General features: G+C 38.9%; 1 protein-coding gene across 2 annotated transcripts in view; it reads left to right on the top strand.

Annotated features, from left to right (window-relative positions):
• Positions 1 to 24,385, top strand: part of SLC35F1 (solute carrier family 35 member F1) — a 220,147-nt gene that overhangs the window by 115,740 nt on the left and 80,022 nt on the right. For both annotated transcript variants that reach the window (XM_014876731.2, XM_088161886.1), the window contains exon 2: positions 11,700 to 11,875. In XM_014876731.2, the coding sequence (XP_014732217.1) occupies positions 11,700 to 11,875 (176 nt within the window). The remainder of the gene's footprint in view (positions 1 to 11,699; positions 11,876 to 24,385) is intronic.

Raw genomic sequence — 24,385 nt, 5'->3', positions numbered from 1 at the left:
CCCTCAATGGCCTGGTTACAGCCCTGCTCAGCTGGCTCTACAGCTCACTGCTGGCAAGACAAAATTGTACCCACTAAGAAAATAGTTCACTTGACTGAGTTTTCTTTTTTTGCGTATCTGAAATTTAGATGCTACTATTGTGAAGAAATTGCAATAAAGCAACCTGAAAGGCGATGCTCTGGCAAATGTCACTTAGTTTATTTCCTTCAAGAGGATTTTACAGCTCCCCTTTTTTCACAGTTTTCATTTTAATTTAAGTGATTCATCATTCTTCTTCTTTAGGTCATCACTGACTTTGGTCATATGTTTGGCACTGCAGCAGGTTCCTGTAGGCCAGGAATTTCTCTGTCTTGACTCTAAAAATCTGCAGCTGGCGACTTCCCAGACCACTAACAATTTATTTATTTTTATTTATTTCAAACACCTTGCAACTCCGAATTCTAATAAAACAGGAAAAATGAGATCAGTGGCCTTATGTTTTTTCAGCTGAGCCTGTTCCATTATTGTGTGTCAGGTCTGTAGTAAATTTACAGTGTTGACAGAGGCAGTCATGCTGTTTCACTGAATTGAAAGGAAGAGACGAAGGGAGAGATTTATCTTGCAGCCTAAGGGTAGAGCAGTAAACCAGAACCACCACACTTGTTCCTAAAAATGAAGAACTTAGTAATGTTGGACTTTTCATTCAGCAGGAGTTGAATTCTCTCCAGTTGTAGTTTCCACTTAAAATGGCTTTTTTCTTTTTGAATTATAAGCAGAATGCAGAAGAATGCAGATGCAGAAGTCTGGACCTCGTGTGTAGTTTTGGCTGAGTAATGATTATCACTGCTGTGCATTGAACAAACTGCAAAAGCAAGGAGAAGGAGAAGTGCTTGCACTCCACCTCTCTGTATTCTGGTTTTGCTGTGCCCCATTTCACCAAGTGCTTCCTTTCCTGCAAGACTTCTCTATCTTAGAAGTAGGAAGGCAGAGAGGACCTATGAGGGCTCACTTGGGTTATTGCTGAATCAGTTTTGGGCACCCAACTCAAAATGCCTTAGAGGTACCTTGCTTTCAGAAAGGAGCAGTAGCAGGCAGAGAAGAAAACTCAACACCTTTCAAGCCCTGCAGGTAGGGTGCTCACAACTGATCCATTTGGGCCAGGAAGGGTGTTGCCTGCTGGAACCCCTCATTGCTGTAGCCGTGGGGTAATTACTGACCCATACCAGGAATTCACTCTCCAGCTATGCCTCTGCAATTTCTCTAGAGCCAGAGCATAAACTTCTCTTCCAGAAGGTGACACCCAGCTCAGTAAAGCAGCCAAACTCTCAAATTTTTTGCTTAAGTGGTTTCAGACGTCTTGTTCTGAGGACTTGCACTCACATATTCTGCCTCCTGTGGTGTATCAACCACCAGATTAGTGGTAGATCTATTGAGGGTGTTTTCTGTTTCTTCATAATGAAGTTATGCCACCCTGAAACTTACTATACAGGCTTCACAGGCAAGAATAGGATAAAGATACTCATCCAAAGGGGGAAAATCCTGACCTCCATGCATTAAAGAACTGTTGGGAAAAAAAATGCATAAAATTTTAATGTCCTTGTGTTTGTCATAATATCCATGAGCAAGCAACTTCAAGCATCACTCCTGCTTGAGGGGCTGCAGAATGAGGTAGCAGCAATACAACCCACACATTGGGAAAAAGCAAAAGAAGGTCAGAGCCTTAAAGAGCTGAAGTTAGAATGAGCCACAGGCACATGAGCATCTCTCCTTTGAAGTAGATGGAGATTTAGAAAAGTGTGCAATAGCTTAGTCCTGTCCTTGATGAAATGGTAATGTGGGTATCCTTTGTCTTTCTGTACCAGGGGTGCAATTAACGGGCCAGTATTCAGGGGCCCATTTAAGGACATTTTTCTTAAGGTTTCTTTTACATGCTTCAAGCATATAGATTATGGAGTAGAAACTCACTGTAAAAATGATGAAAACTTATGGGAATTGCATATGCCTACTTGGGGAGAAAATGTCGCCCACAGAAGCAGGGGTTTTTTTAGTTCTGGAACAATTTTCAACAGCAAAAAAAAAGTAACCATTGTGTTCTGAAGTTTTAAATGTAGTTAGTTTTATCCAAGCCAAAGATTTTGCAGAATCCAGGCAGATAAATCTGATTTTTAAATTAAACATTTACAATAGATATTAAGTGCTCTCTAGAATGAAAAATCATCAAAGTGCATTGATATTAAAAAAATGGAAAAAAATTCTAGTGCTTATTATAATTGAATTAGTAGTTTTAGTTCTCCATGTTAATCATAGATGCATTTTTGCACTTCCGATATTAACACCTGTCTTTTTTTGACCTCCAGTTTTACAAATAAGCTATAATTTTTTTAGTTGCCTTATTGTAGATGAACAGTCAGTACACATATATGCATATGCTTAGAGTCATGAATTTTATGGGGACAGAAATTCATAAACAATTTTTTCCCCTTTCAGGAGCATCAGGAAAAATCTGAAATCATCCATCATCCTGGCTCACACACATTCTATTTTCTAGGAACTCCAAGCTCATACTTCTGTGTTTCTGACAACACTGAATTAAGTTACAGTCGCTTCTATCACTTGAGGAATCTTGAGTCATTTGGACTTGTTTTCCATCAGACCATTCAATCAAGATTGGCTTATCAGTGGCAGGAGTATGGCAGGAGCTGTAATGCTTTTCATCTCCTCCTTTATCAACTGTCTCTCAATAGCTGTAAGAGGCCATAAACCCCCATCAGTTTAAACAGTATTAGCACTGTACAGTAATGGCAAGAGAGCAGTAAGAAGTGATGTTGTACTACTTTGGGCATTGGTGAGCTATTTTCCTTGATGCTGGGAATCATCCAGGTCTATTACTATAGGCTTTCAGCTCCTCTGAGAAAACTGGGAGCTGATGATGATCTTAACTGAACTGAAACTTTATAACTCTTTCTCATATTATCTAAAGATATTCATCGCTGTATTTATAATGTCCTGAGCCTTAGGCATAAAAACCACTGCAAGTGAGATGAGCTAATGCAATTTGACAGTGAATTCCTTTTCTACAAGAAACAGAGAGCCATCCGTCCTTTCACATCCTCATTGCTTTCAACATCTGAAAGCTCAGACTGGTGCATTTAGAGCAGAGTAAAGATAAAGATCTATCTCAAAACCACATCTATTTGTGTGCTTTATTCTTGAATGATAAAAATAACTGATCAGCAGCCCAATGACTGCCTAAATTTCATTGGCAAAAATGTGGTTTTTTCAGTAGCTGTCACATGGATTTCTAGCTTGAGAAATTACAGCTAGCTCTTAATACATAATTGAGTCTCTTACTCTATTTCTAAGACTGGAAATATCACTTTTGAATTAATTTCTGGATAATGATGGAAGATGTTACTTTTTCAAAAGTACCATATTCAGCAGTTGGTGTTTGTAACTAGTTTTGTAAGCTCTTGTATGAAAAAATTATTCTGTTATTTGTTATTTCAATCTAGATAAAATATTTACATATTTATATATTTATATGTCTTAATTTCTCTAGTCATACTTGGGTAGACAGTGAAATGTATAAAAATTTATGGATTGCAGGTAGCTTCAGTCAATTTATTTGACTAAAATAACTTGAAATACAATTCTTTTACCTCATGGTCATGTATAATTATACTTTTGATTTCATCAGAAAGATTGAAATATTTTCAGTCTATCCAATATAGGCTGAGAAATTGCCAAAAACTGTATATGGATAGACCATCATTCTTAAAGAGAAAAAGCTTCTGGGTCTCCAAGTCTGGTGATTTCTTACCTGACAATGAACCAGGAAATTGTTGATTGGAAGGCAGATGGCTGTTTCAAAACCTAGGCATGTGTTTAGGATAAGCATGTTTCATTTTCTTTGTTAGCTCACTGTAGGAGGAAGATGACTAAGCAAATTGCACCAACACACACTCACCATGCCTCCAATTTGCTTGTAAGGATTTAGCACTGGACTCCATCAAGATAATAGCATGAAAGTTTTGTCAACACGCTTTCTTTTGCTATCTTTAAACATATATCTTATTCAAAAGTCAGTACAGCAGATGTCTCAACAGTATATAGTTAACTATTAAGTGTAGGGATATATTTTGTCTTTGTAAGAATATTCTTTAAAAAATTCCAGTTACTCAAGTGTTGTAAAACACACATAACTATGAGCATGTTTGTGTGTATGTATGTGAAGTTGGGGTATAAGTGTATGGTAAATTAAACCCATTTTCAAGAATTTCTGTAATTGGCAATATACAAGAATTGGGAAAATTATTAGGTAAAAGCTCATCTTAAGAAACTGCTTCAGAGACTCCCAATGCTTGCTGAATGTGATTCTGCTTTGTTTTCATCCAAAGTCAGCAATCTGGGCTGGTCCCTCAAGCTATGACTGAAAAGCAACAGAGCCTGAGTCTGCCACAGCTTTGAGGGAGATGTACCTACCCCTTGATTTTCAGTGATGTCCCCAAAAGGGGACAAGCCCAGTTAAATCAAGTTAAAATCAAGCCCAGTTGTATTTGAATACAAATCAGAACCTTAATGTCTTGAATAGGAAAACCTCAGAGCAACTAGGAAAGCCAAAAAGCAAAGGGTAAGAAACATGGGCAGCTCTCCCCGTGCCTGGGGTCTCCTTCCAGCCAAGGCAGAGGCTGCTGGGGCTTCTTCAGCTCCAGGGGAGCACTGGCTGTGTGTCCAGGTCTGGCTTCCCTGCCCCTCAGGGCTGTCTCTTGGATGCTGCAATGAGCTGCTGGGCCCTGCTGAGGAAAGAAACTGTGGAGCTTGATCCAGAGCTGCAATGCAAAGTGGCAAGTTGCTGGGGAGGTGGCAAGAGAGGATGATGAGAACAAGAAAGTGAAGAGCTCCCCTCCTATCCCCAGCTTATGGTACAGAGAATTTCTTTTGAGCCTCAGTGAGAGCTTGAGGTAGTCTGCAACTCACTGTGTGGAAAACCCACCCTTTCTGCTGAGATCCAGTACAAAACCTATACATCACATAAATGCAATAAAGATTTCAAAAGAATGACTCAGTAGGAATTAAGGGATGAGTAGGCTTGGTGTGGTGTGGTTTTCTCTCTCTGATTTGTCAGTTAGTATTAGTGTTGCTTGTATTTTAACAATATTTAACATAACGCAGTGTATGGCTTTAGTTGGGATTCAGACTTAGGTATCTCACTGTTCAGCAATGGCTTGATACCTACATTCTGAAAATATTTTATGTCAGTTTGTTCTTCCTTGCCAGAAATATTGAAAGTGTCTTTTATTTAGACCTACAAGTCCACTGTATTTTCTTGAGATGTCATCTAGAGTGATTGTGGAGAATGTAGACGAGGGGAATAGTTGACCAATAGAATACCATGGCACATCAGCCAATGATGTTATTATCAGTGTATGTGTTGGGCAATGTGTTTGCTCTTAGTGCTGTGAACATTTAGTTAGAGAATATTGGGACTGCTTCTGCTCTAAAGCAGTGTACAGCAACTTTGATGTATTAACCGAAGATACTTGCTTCAATCCTTACCTTATTGAGAGAGGCAGAGAGGAGGGAAGGGTTGCATGTGCCAACTTGTAGAATTTCTCCCCTGTGTAAAAGGCATGTCAGAATAAGGGGAAAATAAGAAAAGACAAGTTTCCATCCAAAATTAGTGTAGAATCTTGTTCTCTAGATGCAATCAATTTCAGAGCAATGCAGACTAATAAGAGATTTCATATGCTTCAAAGCTATTAGAAAATCTGCAGCTTTAGCTTTCAGTGAGAGCTCAGTTGATTGTCCAGAACAAATCTTGTTAATTTATTCTTTCATAAGCTGCCTGTGTCAGTGTTAAGTGTGAACCACAAAATATGGAAGTAATGTCCGTGTCCTCATTAAGCAGCTATTGAAATGGGGGATGGTGTGGGAACTTAGGAACTCAGCTGCAGTGAAAACAGTCACATTCCATGCTGGTGATGGTAGTTAGTATTCGTGATTTTGACATATGCTATTCCTGGTTTTTGTATGGTAACAGGCATCAACATTTCTACCAGATAAGTAGAATCTTAAAATAAGATTCCACATCCACCTATAAGCATTCAAATAAACTTGTCTGGATTTCTATAGGGGCATAACTTCAGCTTACTTTGAATCAATGTGAAGTTTTTAGGACCTCGTTTTATTTTTCCTCGCGCTTTTATAGAAACACAGTAAAATGCAGTCAAGTGAAGAAGCTTGGCAAAATCACAGTGCTGTGACAGACATCATCAGCTTCACTATGGCATAGCAGTCGTCAGTCTCTGAATGAAGTGTATGTGTTTTATCTTTTTTAACTACACGTTTGGAACGTTTGGAGCAGTAACTTTGTGTGGCGGTCATTACCATCCCGGAGAAAGAGTGATCCTGCCTGCAGGCCCTTTCTAACAGTGCCATAAAGCAGCCTTTGCACATGTGCTCCTCTAGCAAAATTTTGGCTCAGGAAACACACTGCCAATCTCTTGTCTGCTGGAGCCTGTGGCATGCTGAAGGATTAACACATCTCATGCTAGAGATTAAAAGTAGTGGTAGCCTCTGTTCTTTGCCATCTGAGATACTCTGAAATTGATGTAGTGGGAACTTACCAGTGGAAAGACACCAAATAAAGTGCAAAAGAGAGGAGGGAAAGCAGTTAAATTAAACTGACATGGAGAGTGCTTTAAAACAGGATTTAGTGTCAATTAAATAGGCCTGAATGTTTAAATCACTTGGGCACCCTCTGCATGTTGCTGATTCTCCAACATGCAGCAGTTGTGATTATGTTGCTCCTTCTGAATGATGCACTGCCTTGATTTTGTGTTGTGAAGAGTGTTATGTGTTCTGGGGAGGATATGGGAATGAACTAGTATTCAGAGCTAAGTATTTTAACTTCACAAAAAAATAATTACAGGATAACCTGCAGTTAGCTGTTTAGTACACTTTTTTACACCAGTGTGTATGTGCAAGGAACCAAGCACTAGCTCCAGAGGTCTTTGATGTGAGAATGTCTGCCTTCAGAAGTTTGGCTCTGTCATGGCTGATAAAGAAGGAGATACTCAAGTGACAGAAATTTCCATTAGCCTGGAGGAACAAGTGAGAAGGATGCACAGCAGCTACCCGCCCAGACATTTAAACAGAATTAAATAGCTCCCAATGCAAAGACGAGGCTTTGTCTTCTGGCTCCACTTCTAAAGAGACAGTAAAGAAGCATTTTTAAAATTCTGTTAGTATGCTGTGAAAAACCCACTTAGCAATATGACACCTGGAGATTTAGGGGTAAGTCTGACCTACTTCTCACTTCGAAATACCCTGGGTTAATGCTTGGACTAAATGACCTTTTCCAGACTAAATGATTCAATGATTCTATGCATTTATGAGATCAAAGTGTAAGTACAAGCTGAAGATCTTTCCCTGTTTTGACTTGATTTGAGAAAGTACTGTTGGTATTAGCGAGGAAAAATAGGATTTTTGAAGAATTGCTTTATTTTGATTGAAATAGAATAAAAGTAGAGAAATAGAATAACACTCAGCTAAAGAGAAATTGGATCCTGAAAGGCAGAAACCCTCACTTTTTATAAAGCTTTTTGTACTGAGACTCTCTTTGTGGTGTACTGTTTGAAGGCCATCAAACTACACAGCCTTTCTTCAAGATATGAATGAATGTTGCTTCCTCAGTCAGTGAAGGTGCTACTGAAGCCTGCACGATAGACCAAAGGCTAAGGGAAGAAATCATCCTTTCTGCCAGTCTTTGAGTGGTGGAGCACATGAAAAGCAGCACAGAAAATATTGCAGATAGGAGCCATGTTGCATATTTCAGCAGTATTAGGATTTCTGGGGAGGAGATACTTATGAATGCCAGAGATGACAGCATTGAGTTAGTATCTTTTCACTTTGTCTAAAGGAAATAGTAGGTTTTCCACAGCCATTGAAATCTTCTTTTCAGTATTTGCTTGCTGCTTCTTCTTAAAAAAGATTTGGTATGTTTTTATTCTTATCCAGGAATTAAAAGCTCAGGAGTTAAGACTTGCATTATTAGATTATCATTTGCAGGAAAAAAAAAATTAAACACTGTTAATGTTACCATCCTTTTTTGTAAAATTCAGGTGTCTTACATTGGCTATTAGATTTATCAAAAAACCTGTATTTTTCTATATTGCCACTGACATTGTCACCAATTTAAACAAGTAATTTAAGATTTGCTTCCACTTTTCTGTTTGGAAAGAGATGAGTTGTTCTCTTCTATACGGCCAAGGGAAAAATGAACACTTTATCCAAGGCAAAAAGGAGCATTTTATTGATGCTGTTTTATTGATGCTTACTTACTTTTCATTTCATTACTGTTTTCCATGTTAATAGTGTGTCACAGCCTACAGTGGTGAGAGAAGGGAAGGACACAAAATATTCTGTGCCACTGCTTGTCATTCATGTCTGTAATGGACATATTATTAGGTGTAGCAGGAGAGTTTAATGTGGGCATGAACAGACTTAGGAGTAGTGAAATTTCATAAAATAGGTGACCTTTGCTTCAAGTGTGAGCATTTCCTGGACACTTGAAGTAGTTCTGCTTAAACATCTAACATGCATTGATGAAATAAGAATACAATATTTCTATCTTTCTGTATTATCCATCAACTGTGAAATATTTAACTAAGTCCTGACTGGAAGAGAAGCACAACAGCTTGATTTCAGAATGAGTTTGCTTACGTAATGAGAAATACCAAATGTGTGCAAAAGTCAGAGACAAGCAGTATGTATGTACTCAATGTCATTTATGTAGTCAGCGTTTTGAAAGACAGCGACGTGGGTGGTACTACTTGCACTTGGACTCCCACAGAGTAGTTTTCTGCAGGTTTTACATTCTGTTTGTGTCTAAAAGACAATTTTTACTCAAAAGCTTTTTCAAATTACAGAGATTATACTGATTCAGCCTTTGTCTACAGTCTTGATTTTTGTTCATATTGATATTTACTGAACTCCAACTACCCTTTATGTTCAATGATGACTTCAATAACACAATAGCAAGTGGATTTTTGGACATATTTTGTAACTGACAGAAGACATAGGAAGGTATTCTCAATGACTTTTTAGGAATAAGACCATAAAATTTGAATTACCTTATTGTTTATAAGTTTATGAAATATAAAATACTGAAGCTGAGGTTGTATGTGTATGTACTGTAGGCATTAACTCTTTAGGAAAACTTCCACATGTAGATGTGGTTGAATGGCTTGGCAAAGAATCAACTATGAAAAAATATGGTTGTTTTAGAAATTGCAAAATAGCGATGAGATAATCAAAACATACACCAGAGAGGGCTACAGCTATCAAACACAGATTTGAAATTTACCTCGTGTTTTTCAGGTTTCATTGATTGAATTTTTAATACAAATGTCAGTACAGACTGGTTAGGCCTAGTGACACACCTGAATATAGGGAGCTGAGCTAAAAAATATGCCTTTTGTAAGACCTCATCCAGACCAGTCTGGAAAAAAATGTAATGATTGGTGTGGCTCCCAAGAGCTAACAGCCCTAGGGAGCAAGAATTATGTTATTGTGAGAATTCTTTCCTGAGACAGGGTGTGTTTAGCTTTATGAAAATCTAAGTAGGATCCAAGATGCTTCTCTTCAGAGCAGGTGCAGTCCCACAATGAATGTAATATGACTTTCACTCACAGGCACAGCTGAGATTCAGAGACACACCTGCATTTCATGTAAAGTGGGCAAGTGATTTGCAAACATCTAATTTACTGATGAAATGAAGCTCTAGAAATGGCAGTAGGCAAAAGGACAGCCCTGCATGAAACATAATTATAGAAGGATGTAGAAAATAATATCCAGCTGAATGAAGAACTGTAAACAAATGTGCAAGATTAATATGTGGATTTAAATTGCAATCACTATTCAAATTTCCTATTCCATGCCAACAGCAGAGCAGGTAACAACAGGAACTGAGGACCAATAATGTAGGCAGCATTTGTATCATGGTTTTGGATGTCACCACTGTTGAGTGTGTTTGTTTCCCATAGTTGGGTTTCACAGTGAGTAATGTGAAACTCACATAGGTAGTAGTAGAGTCTTATTTGATACTTATCCAGTAGTTTCCCATCAAAACACAGGGTTTAGCACAATGAAGTTTGTTCTTTACTCTGTATGTCAGGCTGTTTGTCAGCGAGGTATGTTAGTTGAATATAACTACCCAGCCTCCTGTGCTTCCAGTGTCTCTTTGGTTAAATCACGCCATGACTGACACCGTGACACATTAGTGGGAGGATTGTTTATGAGAAAAAGGGAAACAAATTTGAGTTTACCAGGTTGTGGGAGCACAGATGCTCATCACTGCCAAATATGCAGAGCCGAGGTCAGGGAAATCTGTCAGGGAAAGCAAAGCAGCCTTGAAGCAATATTTTTTTTAACTGTCTGGCAGAGAAATACTGTTATAGCTGAGCAGGGTGCTGCCCTCCTTCCACTAGTCTCTTAGGATTGCCTAGTTCCCTTTCCTCATTCCAGGCTCAAATGAGACATTGCAGAACATGCTCCTCTCCTTCATGTCTTCCCCTAGGGAGCTCAGCCCCTCTTTTTTGGGGGCTGGTGACAGCAACAGCAGCAGTGGGCAGGGCTCAGAGTAGATGTCCCCTTTGGATGCCCATTTTCTCTCCCTGGCATTGTTTTTGCTTGCTTCTCTACCAGACCAACACTTCAGCATTTCATTCTTCTGCATGAGAAGATGTAGCTGTAGAGCAGGCATGGTCAGCAAGAGAGTGCTGACACATCTTCATGGGAAAATTCTTAAGGGTAATTAAAAAAATACTGACATTCCTGTGTTGTGAGCATAGGAGATCCTGTGACAAAATTTGGGAAAAGAGGATTGTTTGGAGTCAGTTGGACTGTGTGGTTAGATAGTAAATTCTACAAGAGTAAAAGAGATGGAGGTATTTGGAGGGAAAAAGTCTTTCAGATATAGCAATTTCTGCAGTAAAGAGAAAATCATAGGAAGACAGAACATGCACAAAAGAAGAAACTATTTGAGACCTATGGGGAAAGAGAATGGGTTTGCAATAGGAGAATGCAGAAGATACTGGAGATGAAAAATAAGAAAAACACATTAAAGCAAAAAGCCTAACCAGAAAGTCCATTTCTAACAACCAGGAGACAGGAAGGGGAAAATTGGAATCACCTGTTCCCATCAAGCAGAAGAGAAAGTAAGCAGTGGGAAAGATGAAAGAAAATATAAATATATTTGTAGTAGATGGAAAGAATATGATGATGAAACATGATCCTGTATCTTCTTTTTGTCTTTGGCTGCTAAATCATGAAAGAGCTGTTTCCCATTGTGTCTGAATGATACTCCTGGGTCTTTCTGTTAAGAAGGATGGTCAAAGGAAGCTGTACTGTGTTTTGGTTGATTTAAACTATCATTTATCCTTTGTGAAATGCAAAATTGAATGGTAGGGATGTACCATCTGCTGTTGTTTAACATGTGAATAAAAGCTACTGTGTTGGCACAATGTTTACACTCATGATAAGAGCAGAAATAATGGAAGTGTTATGTTGGCTATACCCAGCAGGTCCCCTCATTGACTGAAGCATCATGTTTCTTCCGTGTCCCAGAAATGTTGAACATGACTCCTGGAGGAGGATGAGCATTTCCTCCTTAGTGAGGAGGCTGAGTGTTTTATGTCTGTTATTCTCATTCCTTTCAGGGATCTCTTGCTGTCTGTGGCACTTGGCCAGGTACTCTCCCTCCTTATCTGTGGCATTGGTCTCACAAGCAAGTATCTGTCAGAAGACTTCCATGCCAACACACCTGTTTTCCAGAGCTTCCTCAATTATATTCTTCTGTTCTTGGTCTACACAACAACACTAGCTGTCAGACAAGGTAAGTGTCTCTCTGAAACTGCTTTATAGAAAACAGTGAGGATAAAGGCTTTTGCAGAACAACAACAAGCAATACAATTTAGACACGTATCCCACTAACATTTGTTCCATATTTACATTACCTAGAAATACATATTGGATGAACTGAAAAAAATGCCAACAAATCTTCATTAGTAAAGAATGAATCATTAGATCTCAAGGACTGAGGTGCTCCCTAAAAGCTAAAATAAACATCAGTATTTTTGAATTCTGATTGTTCTTACCTTGCTGGGAAATACTAGTATGCTTTACATCTTATGTAGACTAAGGAGAGCTCAGATGCAAGCAAAGAAGAGCTTGCTAGTTCTAGTTGCTGATCATGGTAATTCAGTAGTTCACTTACTAGACAGATAGAAACAGCAGCCAAATTTTAGCTATTGGGAAGTAGGAGATGAAGGGAAGGATTTCAGGGTGCTCTCTCTCTGGGGGGATGTTTGGGCAGAGCAGCTCTGTGGCCCTATCACTGCTTTGTCACGGGGCCTGTGTAACCAATCTGACCTCCAAAATGAGAAATGCATTATAATATGCTCTGGTACTGTTTATCTAATGATCCTCTCTTTGACAGTCTATATATAATATAGGGGGGTTGTGCATTTCCTGCACATCCCTCCCTTCTTTGAGATTTCATTTCTAGATGAGGTGTGGGAAGTTAATGCATTTAAGTACATTTCTCAGCCACTCTTCTTTTTTGTAATAATTGTATTTATTCACCTTCAAAGAACACGTAGACTAGAAGCTAAATAAAAGAGAAAAAAAAATCATGTGTTCTCCTGACATAAGGAGGATAGGGCTCTGTGGAGGATAACAACTACAAAATGTATTAGCTGTGGTACATTTATCAGCAGACTGAAAAGCTCATGTTTTCTTACAGAAACAATGATTTTTGGATCATTCTTTGATGTTACATCTTCTAAGGTTTTGGGAACAACCCTGAAGCTTAAGTTCTTCACTCATAGTACAATCTCGTGATACAATGCTACAAGCATTCCAAAGCAGTGAGGGCTTAATTTCTACGTAAAAATATAAAAAATATAAAAAAAAAAGTAAAAAATATACCTCTGTATTCCAGCACAAAGCACTTAAGCATATTGCAACATAAGTTTTATAAACATTGGTCCCCACTGACTTTTTTCAGAGGTGATAAAAGCTAATGTGCAAAGGAAATGTTGGCTCTTATATAAGGAGAGATTGCTCAGGCAGTGTTTCACGGTATTTCAGTTTGTGTAGGGGGAAAAATCACCACATACTTTGCTCTGCCAAAGGTTTAAAATGTGTTATTAGTAGCAGCTTTTTTGGAAAACTGTGTTTAAAAATAATTATTCTGAGTGTAGGATTACCTAGATGTTCCCAAGTTCTGTCCCAGAAATGTCCTTCTCTGGACTGAATTAGATATTGTGGAAGGCAAGTCCCTATATGGACTCTTAAATAGATTTTACTTTTTTGGCTTGTGAGAGGGTATACCCATATAGATATTGCATTCTGCTGTGCATTACAGAGGCTAATTTGGGATAATGTTTGATGCCTGGTGTATATTGACAATGCTATCAATCTATCAATGCTATCAAAAATGCTATCAAGCATTCTGCCTTACTCATATATAAATATGTATTAAAAGGGTATTTTATAAATAATTTTCTGAATCTGTTTAAAATATAGTGGTGGACTAAAGGGAGTTTGTCAGAAATATCTGCTGTGTCAATTAGATAGATTTGGGAACTAAGTGGTAAAGTGTTAGGGATATGTGGAAAATATTTTCTGGACAAGTGAAGAGGGCTGAGGAAAGTGTTTGAAAAAGTCTGTGGTTGATTACAAATCATATGAACAACTAGAGCACATGAAAACGTACCAGTGGAATTGTCTGGAAAAAGAGCTGTCAAAAAACCCCCCAAAAGATGGCTTCATCCAAAAAAATCCATATTAAAATTGGCTACAGAAGCCATGTAAGCAGTGATCCAGGCATTCGGCATGACATTCCTGCTGGATGGCATAGCACTACACAGCCTATTTATTTACTCGCCATTTAATGTTGCCAGCTGACTGAGCTGACATTGTCTTTTTGCTTGTCTATTTATTCAAATCCATTATCTATGTTTGTTCCACTAAGGCAGTTTCTCTAGCAGCTCTAATCATGTGGCTTCGTTAACAGATGGAAATCACATAATAATATTAATGATGATTCTGAGTGCTGACATCATCAGAAAGCTTTTTTTTCCCCAAGTATAGTTCTTCTACACTATGCAAGACTGAATTTTTTAAAAATAATTTTTTTTTCTCCTTCAGAAATCAAACCATCATAAATTGATTTGTAGTAAAAAAATAATTGCATTCCTTTGTCTTTTTCTTTCCTTGCTTTCTTAATCCTGGGGATTTTTGCAGAAATGTACTGTTTAAGAAGGTGTCACTTTAGCCAAAAAAGCCCTGAATTCACTGTAGGACCGAAAACTATAATTTCCTCAAGACATAAAGAATTCATCTTTCTTTAGAGACTTCTTCCAAAGTCTCTAAATGTCTTCCAGATTTTGATTTACTCTGGATGCCCTTTGACTTAGCTGTCCCTCACTGTTCTTATATACTCCCTGAGTGATAATGAAAAGGTAGAATTTGCACTGGTGTCTGAAAATCGTCATTAGCAGATGATTAAAGCTCCTGAGCTTTTCTCCTACTAAAGCCTTCTGCAGTGAATGCTCAGCTTCCAATAGTTAAAGTTAGCCCAGCATCTGCAGCAGCCACTACATTTTTGTATTCTAAGTTGAGATTGTTTTCCAAAATAACTTTACCACAGCACTTGCTCTAATGGATACAAAGATTAGGACTGTCACCTTGCAATGAATCAACATATCAGATAGTGGAGAGGCAGAATCCTGCAGGTGTCAGAATCTCTGAGTGTTTATAACATCATTTCCATGTTGAAAAAAAAAATGACAAAAACAACAATAACAACAAAAGAAAACAAAAAAGCCAACCCAACCCCCCCCAAAAAAAACAAAACTAAGCTAAACCCAAAGCCTCCAAAACAGACAAGCTTCAAGGATTAAAAGTAGACTCAATAGGACTTAATAGTTTTAAGCTGTGAAGTCCATGTAAGTAATTGTTATTTCAACTTTGTTCTCATGGCCAGAAATAGAAAGTGACAAAAGTATTGAAGGAGATCTGTTCTTGTGAGATTTTCATATGAGCCTTAAAACATGGATACCACTCAGGCATAGATCATGAAAAAGCGAAAGAATTTGTCTAAACTTGGATTTTTCTGATGAAAAACATTTAACAGGTAACTGGGACATCCTCAGTTCCTTCTCTTGAGGGAGCTTCCTCTCATGCCTGTTGTTTTCACAGCCAAAACTTGTATTTTTCCATGCTAACACCTCTGAGAAAGTTTTAACACCTATTATCTCACCTCAGTCTCCTCCTTAGCAGAGGATTCTGCTTAACAAAATCTTGTAGGGATACTTCCCTATATCCTCTGGGTCTTGTGCCATTATTAGTTGAGGAAAAGAAAAACCTTGGCTATCAGTAAGAAAAGCCTCAGATGGGTGAAATGGAGCTATGGGACATAGAGCTGGTGGAGATTAGTTTTAGCACTTTAAAAAGCAGTAAGTGGGAAATTGTCCATAGTGGACCAGAAGGTGTTAATTGTTAAAGCCAACATGGGAGCAGCATCAGCAGCTTGCCACCAAAAATAAATTACTTCTAAAAGCCACGTCACATATGCTACAAATGAAAACAACACATCTACTAGACATCATTAAAAACAGAAAAAAATACGAAACTGCTATTTTTTTGTTATTCTGGAAAACAAGAAATGAGGGAGCAATGGAAATGTCTTCTGAACAGACGGGAGCCATAAAGCCTCGAGAGCCAGGTTCTGCGTGAGTAGCGCTCCACATTGCAAGCTGTTCTTTGAATTTTAGTGCAACAAGTATTTTCAGCCCACCAGGTCTAAGGGATGGCAATAATTTGCAAGTTCAGAAACATTTTTTATGAATCTCTGTATGTCTGGATGAATTCTGCTTCTAGGCCAAGTGATGAGGTTATATCATCTGTCAATGGAAATAGAGTTTTCCCTACGGTAATGTCTTAGATTTGACATATAATTAAAGGTGATCTGTGCCCCTGAGTAAGCCAGAGAGTCCTGTGAGACTGGAAAGATTGCAGACCTGTTACTGACTTATCATTTTTTTAAGCATTTCTATCTCAGGGTGGTTTATGCCATTAGTATCTCAGCCATATGTAATTTCCTGATGTGCCTGCTATCCAAGTATGTATTTCCATTTATATAATGGCAGCCCTTCCCAGCATCACTCCTACTTCACCAAAGTTGACCAAAACCAGCTAATTGAAGGAAAATAGAGCACGATATAGGAGTTGGTTTTTTTCACTGCAATGCTTGTCAGCTATTTATTGAATGACAGGGTAAATGTCTCTTTTTACTTAATTCCATTCCACTAGTAAAGGTATATGAATACAAAGCTAGTATTATGCACTTAACTTACGTAGACATAACAGAATTTCTTTTAAACTAGCTCTTTTTTTTTTTTTTGTCAATTGCCAGTAAGAACAATCTTGTTTGTCTGGGAAACAAACAAAGTGTATGATATAAGATGATCAAACTATATTAGAGATCATGTACTTTGGACAATATATGTTGTACCATTGAGACGAAATGTCTTCTGGAAAGGCATTGATCCTGTCAGAATATCCTCTTCACTGAGGATGACAGGGAGTGATTTTGATTAGAAAAAATCTATTTCATCATTGTTCAGTTTCCTAAGCATGCTTATGCCACTGCTGTAAAACGAAGAGCTTGGTTATCCCTCCAGACAAATAAAATGTTCAAAGCTGCAGCCAGGTAGCTTTATTGTCCTATCTAGCTGTGATAGAAGGGGTCCTTGGATTCTCAAGGCAACAACTCAGCCCACACACTGGCCTGCAAACACATTGCAAGAAGCTGTGACATTGCCCTTGAAGCACAGGGCATGAAGCATGTCCAGCTGGCCCATCTCTTCCATTTGACAGAGTATGCAGAGATAGGGCAGGGGGAAATGGCTTTAAACTGGAAGACAGTAGGTTTAGATGCCCCATCTCTGAAAGTGTTCCAGCTAGGCTGGATGGGGATCTCAGCAACCTGGTCTAGTGGAAGGTGTCCTTGCTCATGGCAGGGATGCTGGAACTGGATGATCTTCAAGGTCTTTTCCAACCCAAACCATTCTCTGATTCTCACAGGCTCCCAGTGCAAGAAGCCACGCTCATTCTGGTTTGTAAAAATGAAACACAGCAGCAAGTGTGGCTTAGAACCAGTGAAAAATAATGACCTTCAAGTCTTTGGTATTCTCATAGCAGTGCTGCAGAATCTCCCTGCTGTGTTACACATTGCTGTCTGCAATGCACTTTCTCCTAATTACTCTGGGCTTCTAATTAGGGATGCCAAACCGTGTGGGATATGTTTATTATGAAAATGGTCAGCCAAATAGTCCCTTTGTTTGGGATCTGAAGAGCCCTTTTCATATTCAGAAGGAATTCTGTACTTTAGGAGAAATGAAACTAGAATGCTGCCTATTTACAGACACTTCAAATTGCAGAGATCTTTTTTTGTAATGTGCAATTTTCAGTTTTGGATAGCATGCTCAGAGGAGCAAGGATTATGATATGTTATGTATTTGGGATTTGCCTATCACATCATGGACACCACAGCAAGCTATCTGGAAAAAAAAAACAGCGTGACTAGAGCCAGATTTCTGTTCAGTTCCATTTACATAACAATTGTGTTTGTGTTTGAATTTTCATTCTATTTCCAATTGAGTTTTTAAAATTTCCTGCTATAAAATGTTGACTGCTGCTGCTGCTGCTGAATGAACCTTCATTATTTTACTCTGTAGGTGATAACAATTCAGTGAGGTGTCAAACTTTTCAGATATGTTAAGTTTTCATGCAGAGCCTTGGGATTTTTTTCTTTATGATAGTTGTTCTAAACTATAGAATTTCTCTTCCCCGTCCAGTGAAGTCTTCTTGCATTCTTGGCCATAATACTAAAACAGATGCAATTTCAGCACAGTATGATTATTCCACATAGCTGGAAAGGCAGTGTAAAAAAAAAAAAAAAAGATAGACCATATTGGGAATACAAAGACAGGGTTAAAAACAGTAGACTTGACCTCTGTATTTTGTTTTGATTTGTTTGGCTATTCCTAGCAGAAAGGTTGGATGGTATTTTTTAATCCTCAGGGGGTTTTTTCACTGTCAACTCTTCTTGTTACGCCAACCAGCAGACAGATGCTTTCTGCTTTGGCCCTGCTGCTCCTTTCCACCCACACAAAGGCTCAGGCATCTCAGGGCTTAGTCAATTTTCATTTTCATCTGGTGTGTTTTGCTTTGCCAGCTGTTTAGCAAGATACAAATAGACACTTACAGAGTGGAATCCTGGCCCCAAACATAAATAAAATGGCAGGTAGAGGCTCAAAAAGCCCTTCAGCTTTTTCTTTCTAGGGTTATTTCTGTCAATGAGGTGCTCCTGATTGTTAGGTAAGGTACCTGCTGTCCAAACCCACAGCATGCATCCTGTGTTACAAAATACCTTTCCATTTTTTAATCCCAGCCAAAGTGGCACATTCTGTGCTCTTGCATGGTGTCATTGGAATAAATCATGTACATCATATAGCACGTACAAGCTGAAAACTGGAAAGCACTGTTCCTCTAGGATGCAGGTGGCAGCAGTTAAGCGTGAGCACTGTGTGTCCTGGTTTAATGATGCAATCACTAATACAATCATGATAACCCCAAAGCAATAAAGGCCTGGCCTAATCAAGCATCCGTGCTGTAGCATTCTCTGTAGTAGTATCCCTTGATCCCTGATGCAGCTTATTCAATCTGAGAGACCTCTTATTATGAGGTTGCTTTCAAAATAGCTTTGCTGCTCAAGGAAGTATCCTTTGTGCCATCAGAAGCACAAGCTGCAAGAGGGCATTGTGTGAAAGGATAGGAACACCTCATTTTTCCTGTGCCTGCTGACACAGACAACAACACAGGGAAAAAAGAGAGTTCTCTAACCATTCTCTTAACCTAAATGAGGGAATGGGAGGTCTTGTCCACACAGAGAATGAATTTGTTCTAAAGTTGAGCTAGGGGTACCTCTCCTTGTAAAAACGTCCCTGAAGGATTCAAATGAGGCAGTTCAGATCACTCCCACGTTGGGAAGCTCAGACCTGGTCATCTTTCTGGCTGCCAAGTTTATGCCCTCAGCCAGCACCTTCCAGACACAGCATCCAGATTTGCACCACGGTTCAAAGTCTGGTGCATATTTCATGAGAGCAAACCTTACAGGCACTGAGTGCAGTGAGTGTGAAAGGGATGCTGAGCTTTAGGCTGGCCAAAGTCCTGGGCGATGAACCATGTTTGCATCAAGATGCTGCATCATTGCTGTGAGGCAATGTCTATACTGAGTACACTACTTGGGAAAAAGGCAGTTTTAACCTGGAGGTAAATATCCGTTCATTTTTGGAACATTTAGCCAGCTGTGGCCATTTCATGCCAGTAAGTCCATAAATAGAAACCACAGATGCAATAAAATGGGAAACATTGCAGTTACTCAGTTCACAGCTGCAAAATCACAGGTAGCTAGTGGAATTTAGCAGAATCAAAAAATCAGCACAATGTGGCATTTCATCCTGTCATGCTTTTCTTAGTGATGCCAGCACCTAAGTCTGAGAGGCAAATCTGCAACATGTATTTGCAAGCATTTATGTTTGGATCAGGATTTAGATTTGCTGAGCCTGGGAAGTCCCTCCTCGCTTACTTTTCCAGGAGCCCTGCCAGTCCTTCGAAGACAGTGCCAATCTGAACACGAGTCTGTGAGTTCCTGCTTGAGAAGATAAACGTCATGAGTGGGCAGGCTCCAGGAAGCTCTGAGGAGCTGCAGTTTGTATCACTCATGCATCTTGCTGCTTGATTTTTGTCCCCATCTCTGCAGATGCCATTACATGGATTTGTACCACAGGCACAGATGTTGCAGGTGAAAGAATCAAGGCTTTTGAGCAGGTAGAAAGCAAGGTATTGTATGGCACAGCCTTGGAAGTGCTGAGATACCATGGCCACGAGCACAGATTGAGCTTTGAAACTTAGTCCACAGTATCAGGATATTGCAGAAGGGTGAATGTTGTTCTCAGTAATTTTATTTGAGGGTAATGAAGCTCCCTATGTAGCCCAGATTGCCTCACAGTATGTCAAATAATAAATTGTCTCATAAGAATGTGAACTGCATCACAAACACTTGATTTTTTTGTTGAATTAAGGGATAACTGTCCTTTATAGAGGTAGTATATGGTTCTGGTTCTTGTTAATACATAAACATCTCAAGTAGTGTTTACAAAACCAACCATCCCTTCCCACTTCAATAAGGAAAGTTAATGGTTCTGATAAAATAGTGCACCCTTGATCCTACAGCTGTAAGCAGAATGCCAGGGTTCTCTTTGCAGCTTCATGAAGTTTTTCCCTGTGATTTATGGAATATTTAAACATTCATCAAGCCAAACAGCTAGCCAGGGTAGCAGGATCCACATTCAGCACACGTAGCTCCAGTGTTCATATGGGAGATTTGAAGTGTGGTTACAAGATGATAACTGTATTGCCTGAAGGAGATAAGTCCCACTTTGCCAGAATGGTGCTTTGTATGTAATTAGTGTAAAAATTCAGAGGAATAGAGTTTATCCTTGCCATCGTCTTTCTCATTAAAAAAGAATCATAATGAAAGAACAAAGCAGTCCCTGCAGTGAATTGAATTGACTTCCGAAGTTTTCATTAAATCAAAGACTCAATAGAATCCCATTTTGAAGCGCCCAAGTACACAAGACTTGCAGCAAAGTCCCTGTGAAGATCACATCCTTTCTGTAGGTTTGGAAGTACTACCTTTTTTAAAATAAGGACTATAAGGCACCATGAATCAAGGGAATAAAAAGTTATACCAGTAGGATAAAGCTGTATTCTCAACTTATTCTTCTGCCTCACACTTAATACTTAGTCCTAATACAAGCAATGATTTTGTCTTCTTTAATGTTCCTTGCTACCAGGTAATACATATGTTTATTTTTACAGCTAAGTACATCTTTGAGGCAAAAACGTACAAATATCCTGTAAGTTTATCTACCACTTCATATGCATTTTTTCCTTTCTATTTGGCTGAACTCAGCTGTTGGCATCTGGTCGCCTTGAATTCCTGTTACATTTCTGGATGATAGTGCTATAATAATAATTGCAGCTTCATCTGAAAGAAGGTTTGTAAATGTAACACTCAGTATTCCAGTTGCAGTTGTGCTGTATGCTCTCCTTTCTGCTCATGAGTTGCCAAGCACAGGTCACAGGACACCAAGTCACTTCTGGAAGGTGCTCGGGATGCAGGGACTGGGGACTCACGTCTAAGGATATGTGTCCCTTTGGCTGCAGTATGGCTTCACAAACCTTGAGGATGCTTTAGACCCAATTCACTGCAGAGCAGAGCAGAGCAGCTCAAGGTCATTAGCAACCAGTTCTGTTAGAACCTCCCCCTATATTATCTTTCCTGATTTAACATTAAAGAGGAAAGGAGAAGGATAATATAGGCTGCCTGTCAGCCTCCTCCATTTCTTGCACACATGTCCCTGATGAGAGGAGGGAACTTTGAGGTAAAGGTGGGAGCTTTGCTGACAGCAGTAGTGTGTGCTCCAAATACACAAGGGAGGGAGAGGCCGTGTTCATGTCTCAAAGGAGCTCTTACCCCTTAGTTTTCAGTTATATCACAGTGACAATCAGTTCACAGGGATATTTTTGTAACTGTTACAGAAATATAGCAAATAAGGTTTCAAAGGAAAATTATGCATCTGTGCCTTTTTTGACTTAAATATTAATGAACTTGCTTCTGTGCAGCTACTAGAATGTTTACACAATATCACATGTCCATGCTGCTCTGATTATCTGTCTGTGATCTGATACTTGGTTTTATTTTGCCTAATTCTAAAGGAGATTTTAATACCCCAGAGTAGAGGTGGACTGTCACTATTTTAATAAAATGGACCTGCATTGATTTGCATAATTGATGACATAAGGGAGCGAGTGGCATGTTCATGACCATAAATTTTGATATATGCTGTTTGTTTTCATTGCTAGTCAGAATCTTTGGTTTGAATGTGCTTTCAAGTGTCCTATTAAGATTTCAACAGCTTGGTGTTGAAAAAGAACAACTAGTGCCCTTATTTTTTAAGTTCGGCCTGTAAAAGGTTTGTTTCCATTTAAAAAGACCCGAGGTGGTTTATATTGATGGAATTTTTCCATGCACATGCATCTAATTATATATATGTACACATAAAACCCCTCAAACTATGTGTTTTCAGTAGAATTTATTTTTAGAATTATTTTGTATTGCTTATCATCTCAAGATCACAGAACTTCATATTTTCCTGATCTAAGTTTCATGGTCATTTGGGCAGGCATATGATAGGAACATTTAATGTCCACTCACAGCTTTTATAGCAATTCAAAGAGATAAAATGCCACAAGAGAAACAGAAACTTGCCAATTGCCAAGCTTTCTATGGGAACCAAGTGACCACTGAGCTCTTCCCAGGCATGGATGTGAATTCCAGAATGCATGGATGCTGGTGAAGGACCCTGTGGAGTCTTTTGAAATAATGTGCTGAAACTGAATTGGGTTAAATTTTGTCTTAAGACAAAATGTCTTGTGTTAAGATTGTATTTGAAAGCTGCAGAGAACATCAAAAACACTTAAAGATTCCAATGAACTTCTGATGCTCTCATGACTGAGCCAAACCTGATGTAGAAATGCTTTTTGGGAACTGGTCCCTGCTAAAGCTGGAGATAAGAGGTTTGCATGAACTTGGCTGTTGAATCAGGCAGCCAGCAGTCATTTCTGTGTTGAGAGCATTGGGTTGAGATTTCATGGTCTCGTGGGTTGAGCTCATTGGGTTGAGTGCTTTCTAAGAAAACCAGGTAGCTCAGGGAGTGGCAGGATGGCAGGAGCTGAAGTTACAGAAACAGCTTCACAGTAGGAAGTCTGAGTGAATTTTAAGTGAGTGTTGGACATGGTCCTGCCTTGGTGTGTCAGGAACCACAGCATGTCAGATGGGCAAGATGGAGAAACCCTGCCAAGGGCCAAGCACATTGCATCAAAAAGCATATGCCCTGATATTTTAGTTCCTCTTCCAATAATAGCACGATTGGCACGTACCACTGTCATGTCCCAAGTAACAGGTTCCTCTGCCCACTGGTGTTTTATACCTATGGCACACTGCCTCTGTCTCTGGGAAAGTGCTCTACTGAGGATCTATGGGGAAAGTAATAATTACCAAAAGTTACTGAGCAGAAACAGGATTAAAACTTTTACATTTCTCCCCACACTGCAGCTGTAACACTGAAATTACATGGATAATAATACTTGGGAATGCTTGTGAATCTGCAGTGCATGATTGTCTGAGACTGTGCACTCAAACCCACCTATTTTTTTTTCTGGTGAATGGAGTATTAGAAATGTGGGAATCCAGCCACTTTTAATTCAGCAAGGATATTGGATGTGTTTGTTTCTTCTATTGTTGTTTGCATAGAAAATATAAAATAGTCTGTTTTGATCAGAAGGCTAATTTCTGAAGCATGGAATAAAATAAAAACAATAAAAAAGAAAGTAGGGCTCTTTTTTCTTTGAAGAATATGGCACACTGCAGAACAGAAATGTGTTGCTGCTTCAAGGTGAGAGAACTCAAGTCATATCTCAGAACAACCTGCTTTTAAGAAGACAACTTATAGTGGTATTTATGATAGTATTTTTTGCCAGTGATACAATGACTGCTCAATAGAATCCTTTTTCAAAATAGAGAGCACACTCACCAAGATCTTTTCAGAAGCCTGTTGAAATAAATATAAAATACAAGGCAACACAGAAGTTTGGGCATATATACATAACTAGTTCCCCTTGTATGCGTTTACTTTCTTTTAACTAAAGTGTGTGATTGCAAGGAAGAGTTCCCAGAGTGTCTGTAAAGAGTTGCACCATTGCTGTGCCTTGATGATAGGAACATTTTTAGCAGGGCTGACTCATTTCATACATAAGCTGTATTTCAGTGTCTCTGTCTGTAAGGATTGTATCCATGCCTAAAGCTATATGAAGATATGTCATCTTTATGGCTGATTAATCTCTCTTTAAAATCACCTTTGTAAAAACAATCTTGATTTAAAAGCAAGGTGCTTGTTTCAAGTTGTTCAAGTTGTCAAGCAGTGACAGCCCTCTTTGTAGAGAAAGGAGGGAATCTAAAATGTAGAGGTGCTGTGTCAATGAACTTGTATGGAAAAGCACAAGGTGCTTTCTATCAACAGGTATTTCTAAGCATTTGTACACACCAAGTATTTAAAAATATTTATCAGTATGTGCCATCAGAAATTCAAAATTAAACAGTCAAATAAGCACGAACCAACTTCCACAAGAAAGAAAATCTCATCTTCAA

This window comes from Sturnus vulgaris, chromosome 3, assembly GCF_052056855.1.
Source record: "Sturnus vulgaris isolate bStuVul1 chromosome 3, bStuVul1.hap1, whole genome shotgun sequence".
In the NCBI taxonomy this organism is placed as follows: Eukaryota; Metazoa; Chordata; class Aves; order Passeriformes; family Sturnidae; genus Sturnus; species Sturnus vulgaris.
This window is presented reverse-complemented; position numbering and strand designations above follow the sequence as displayed.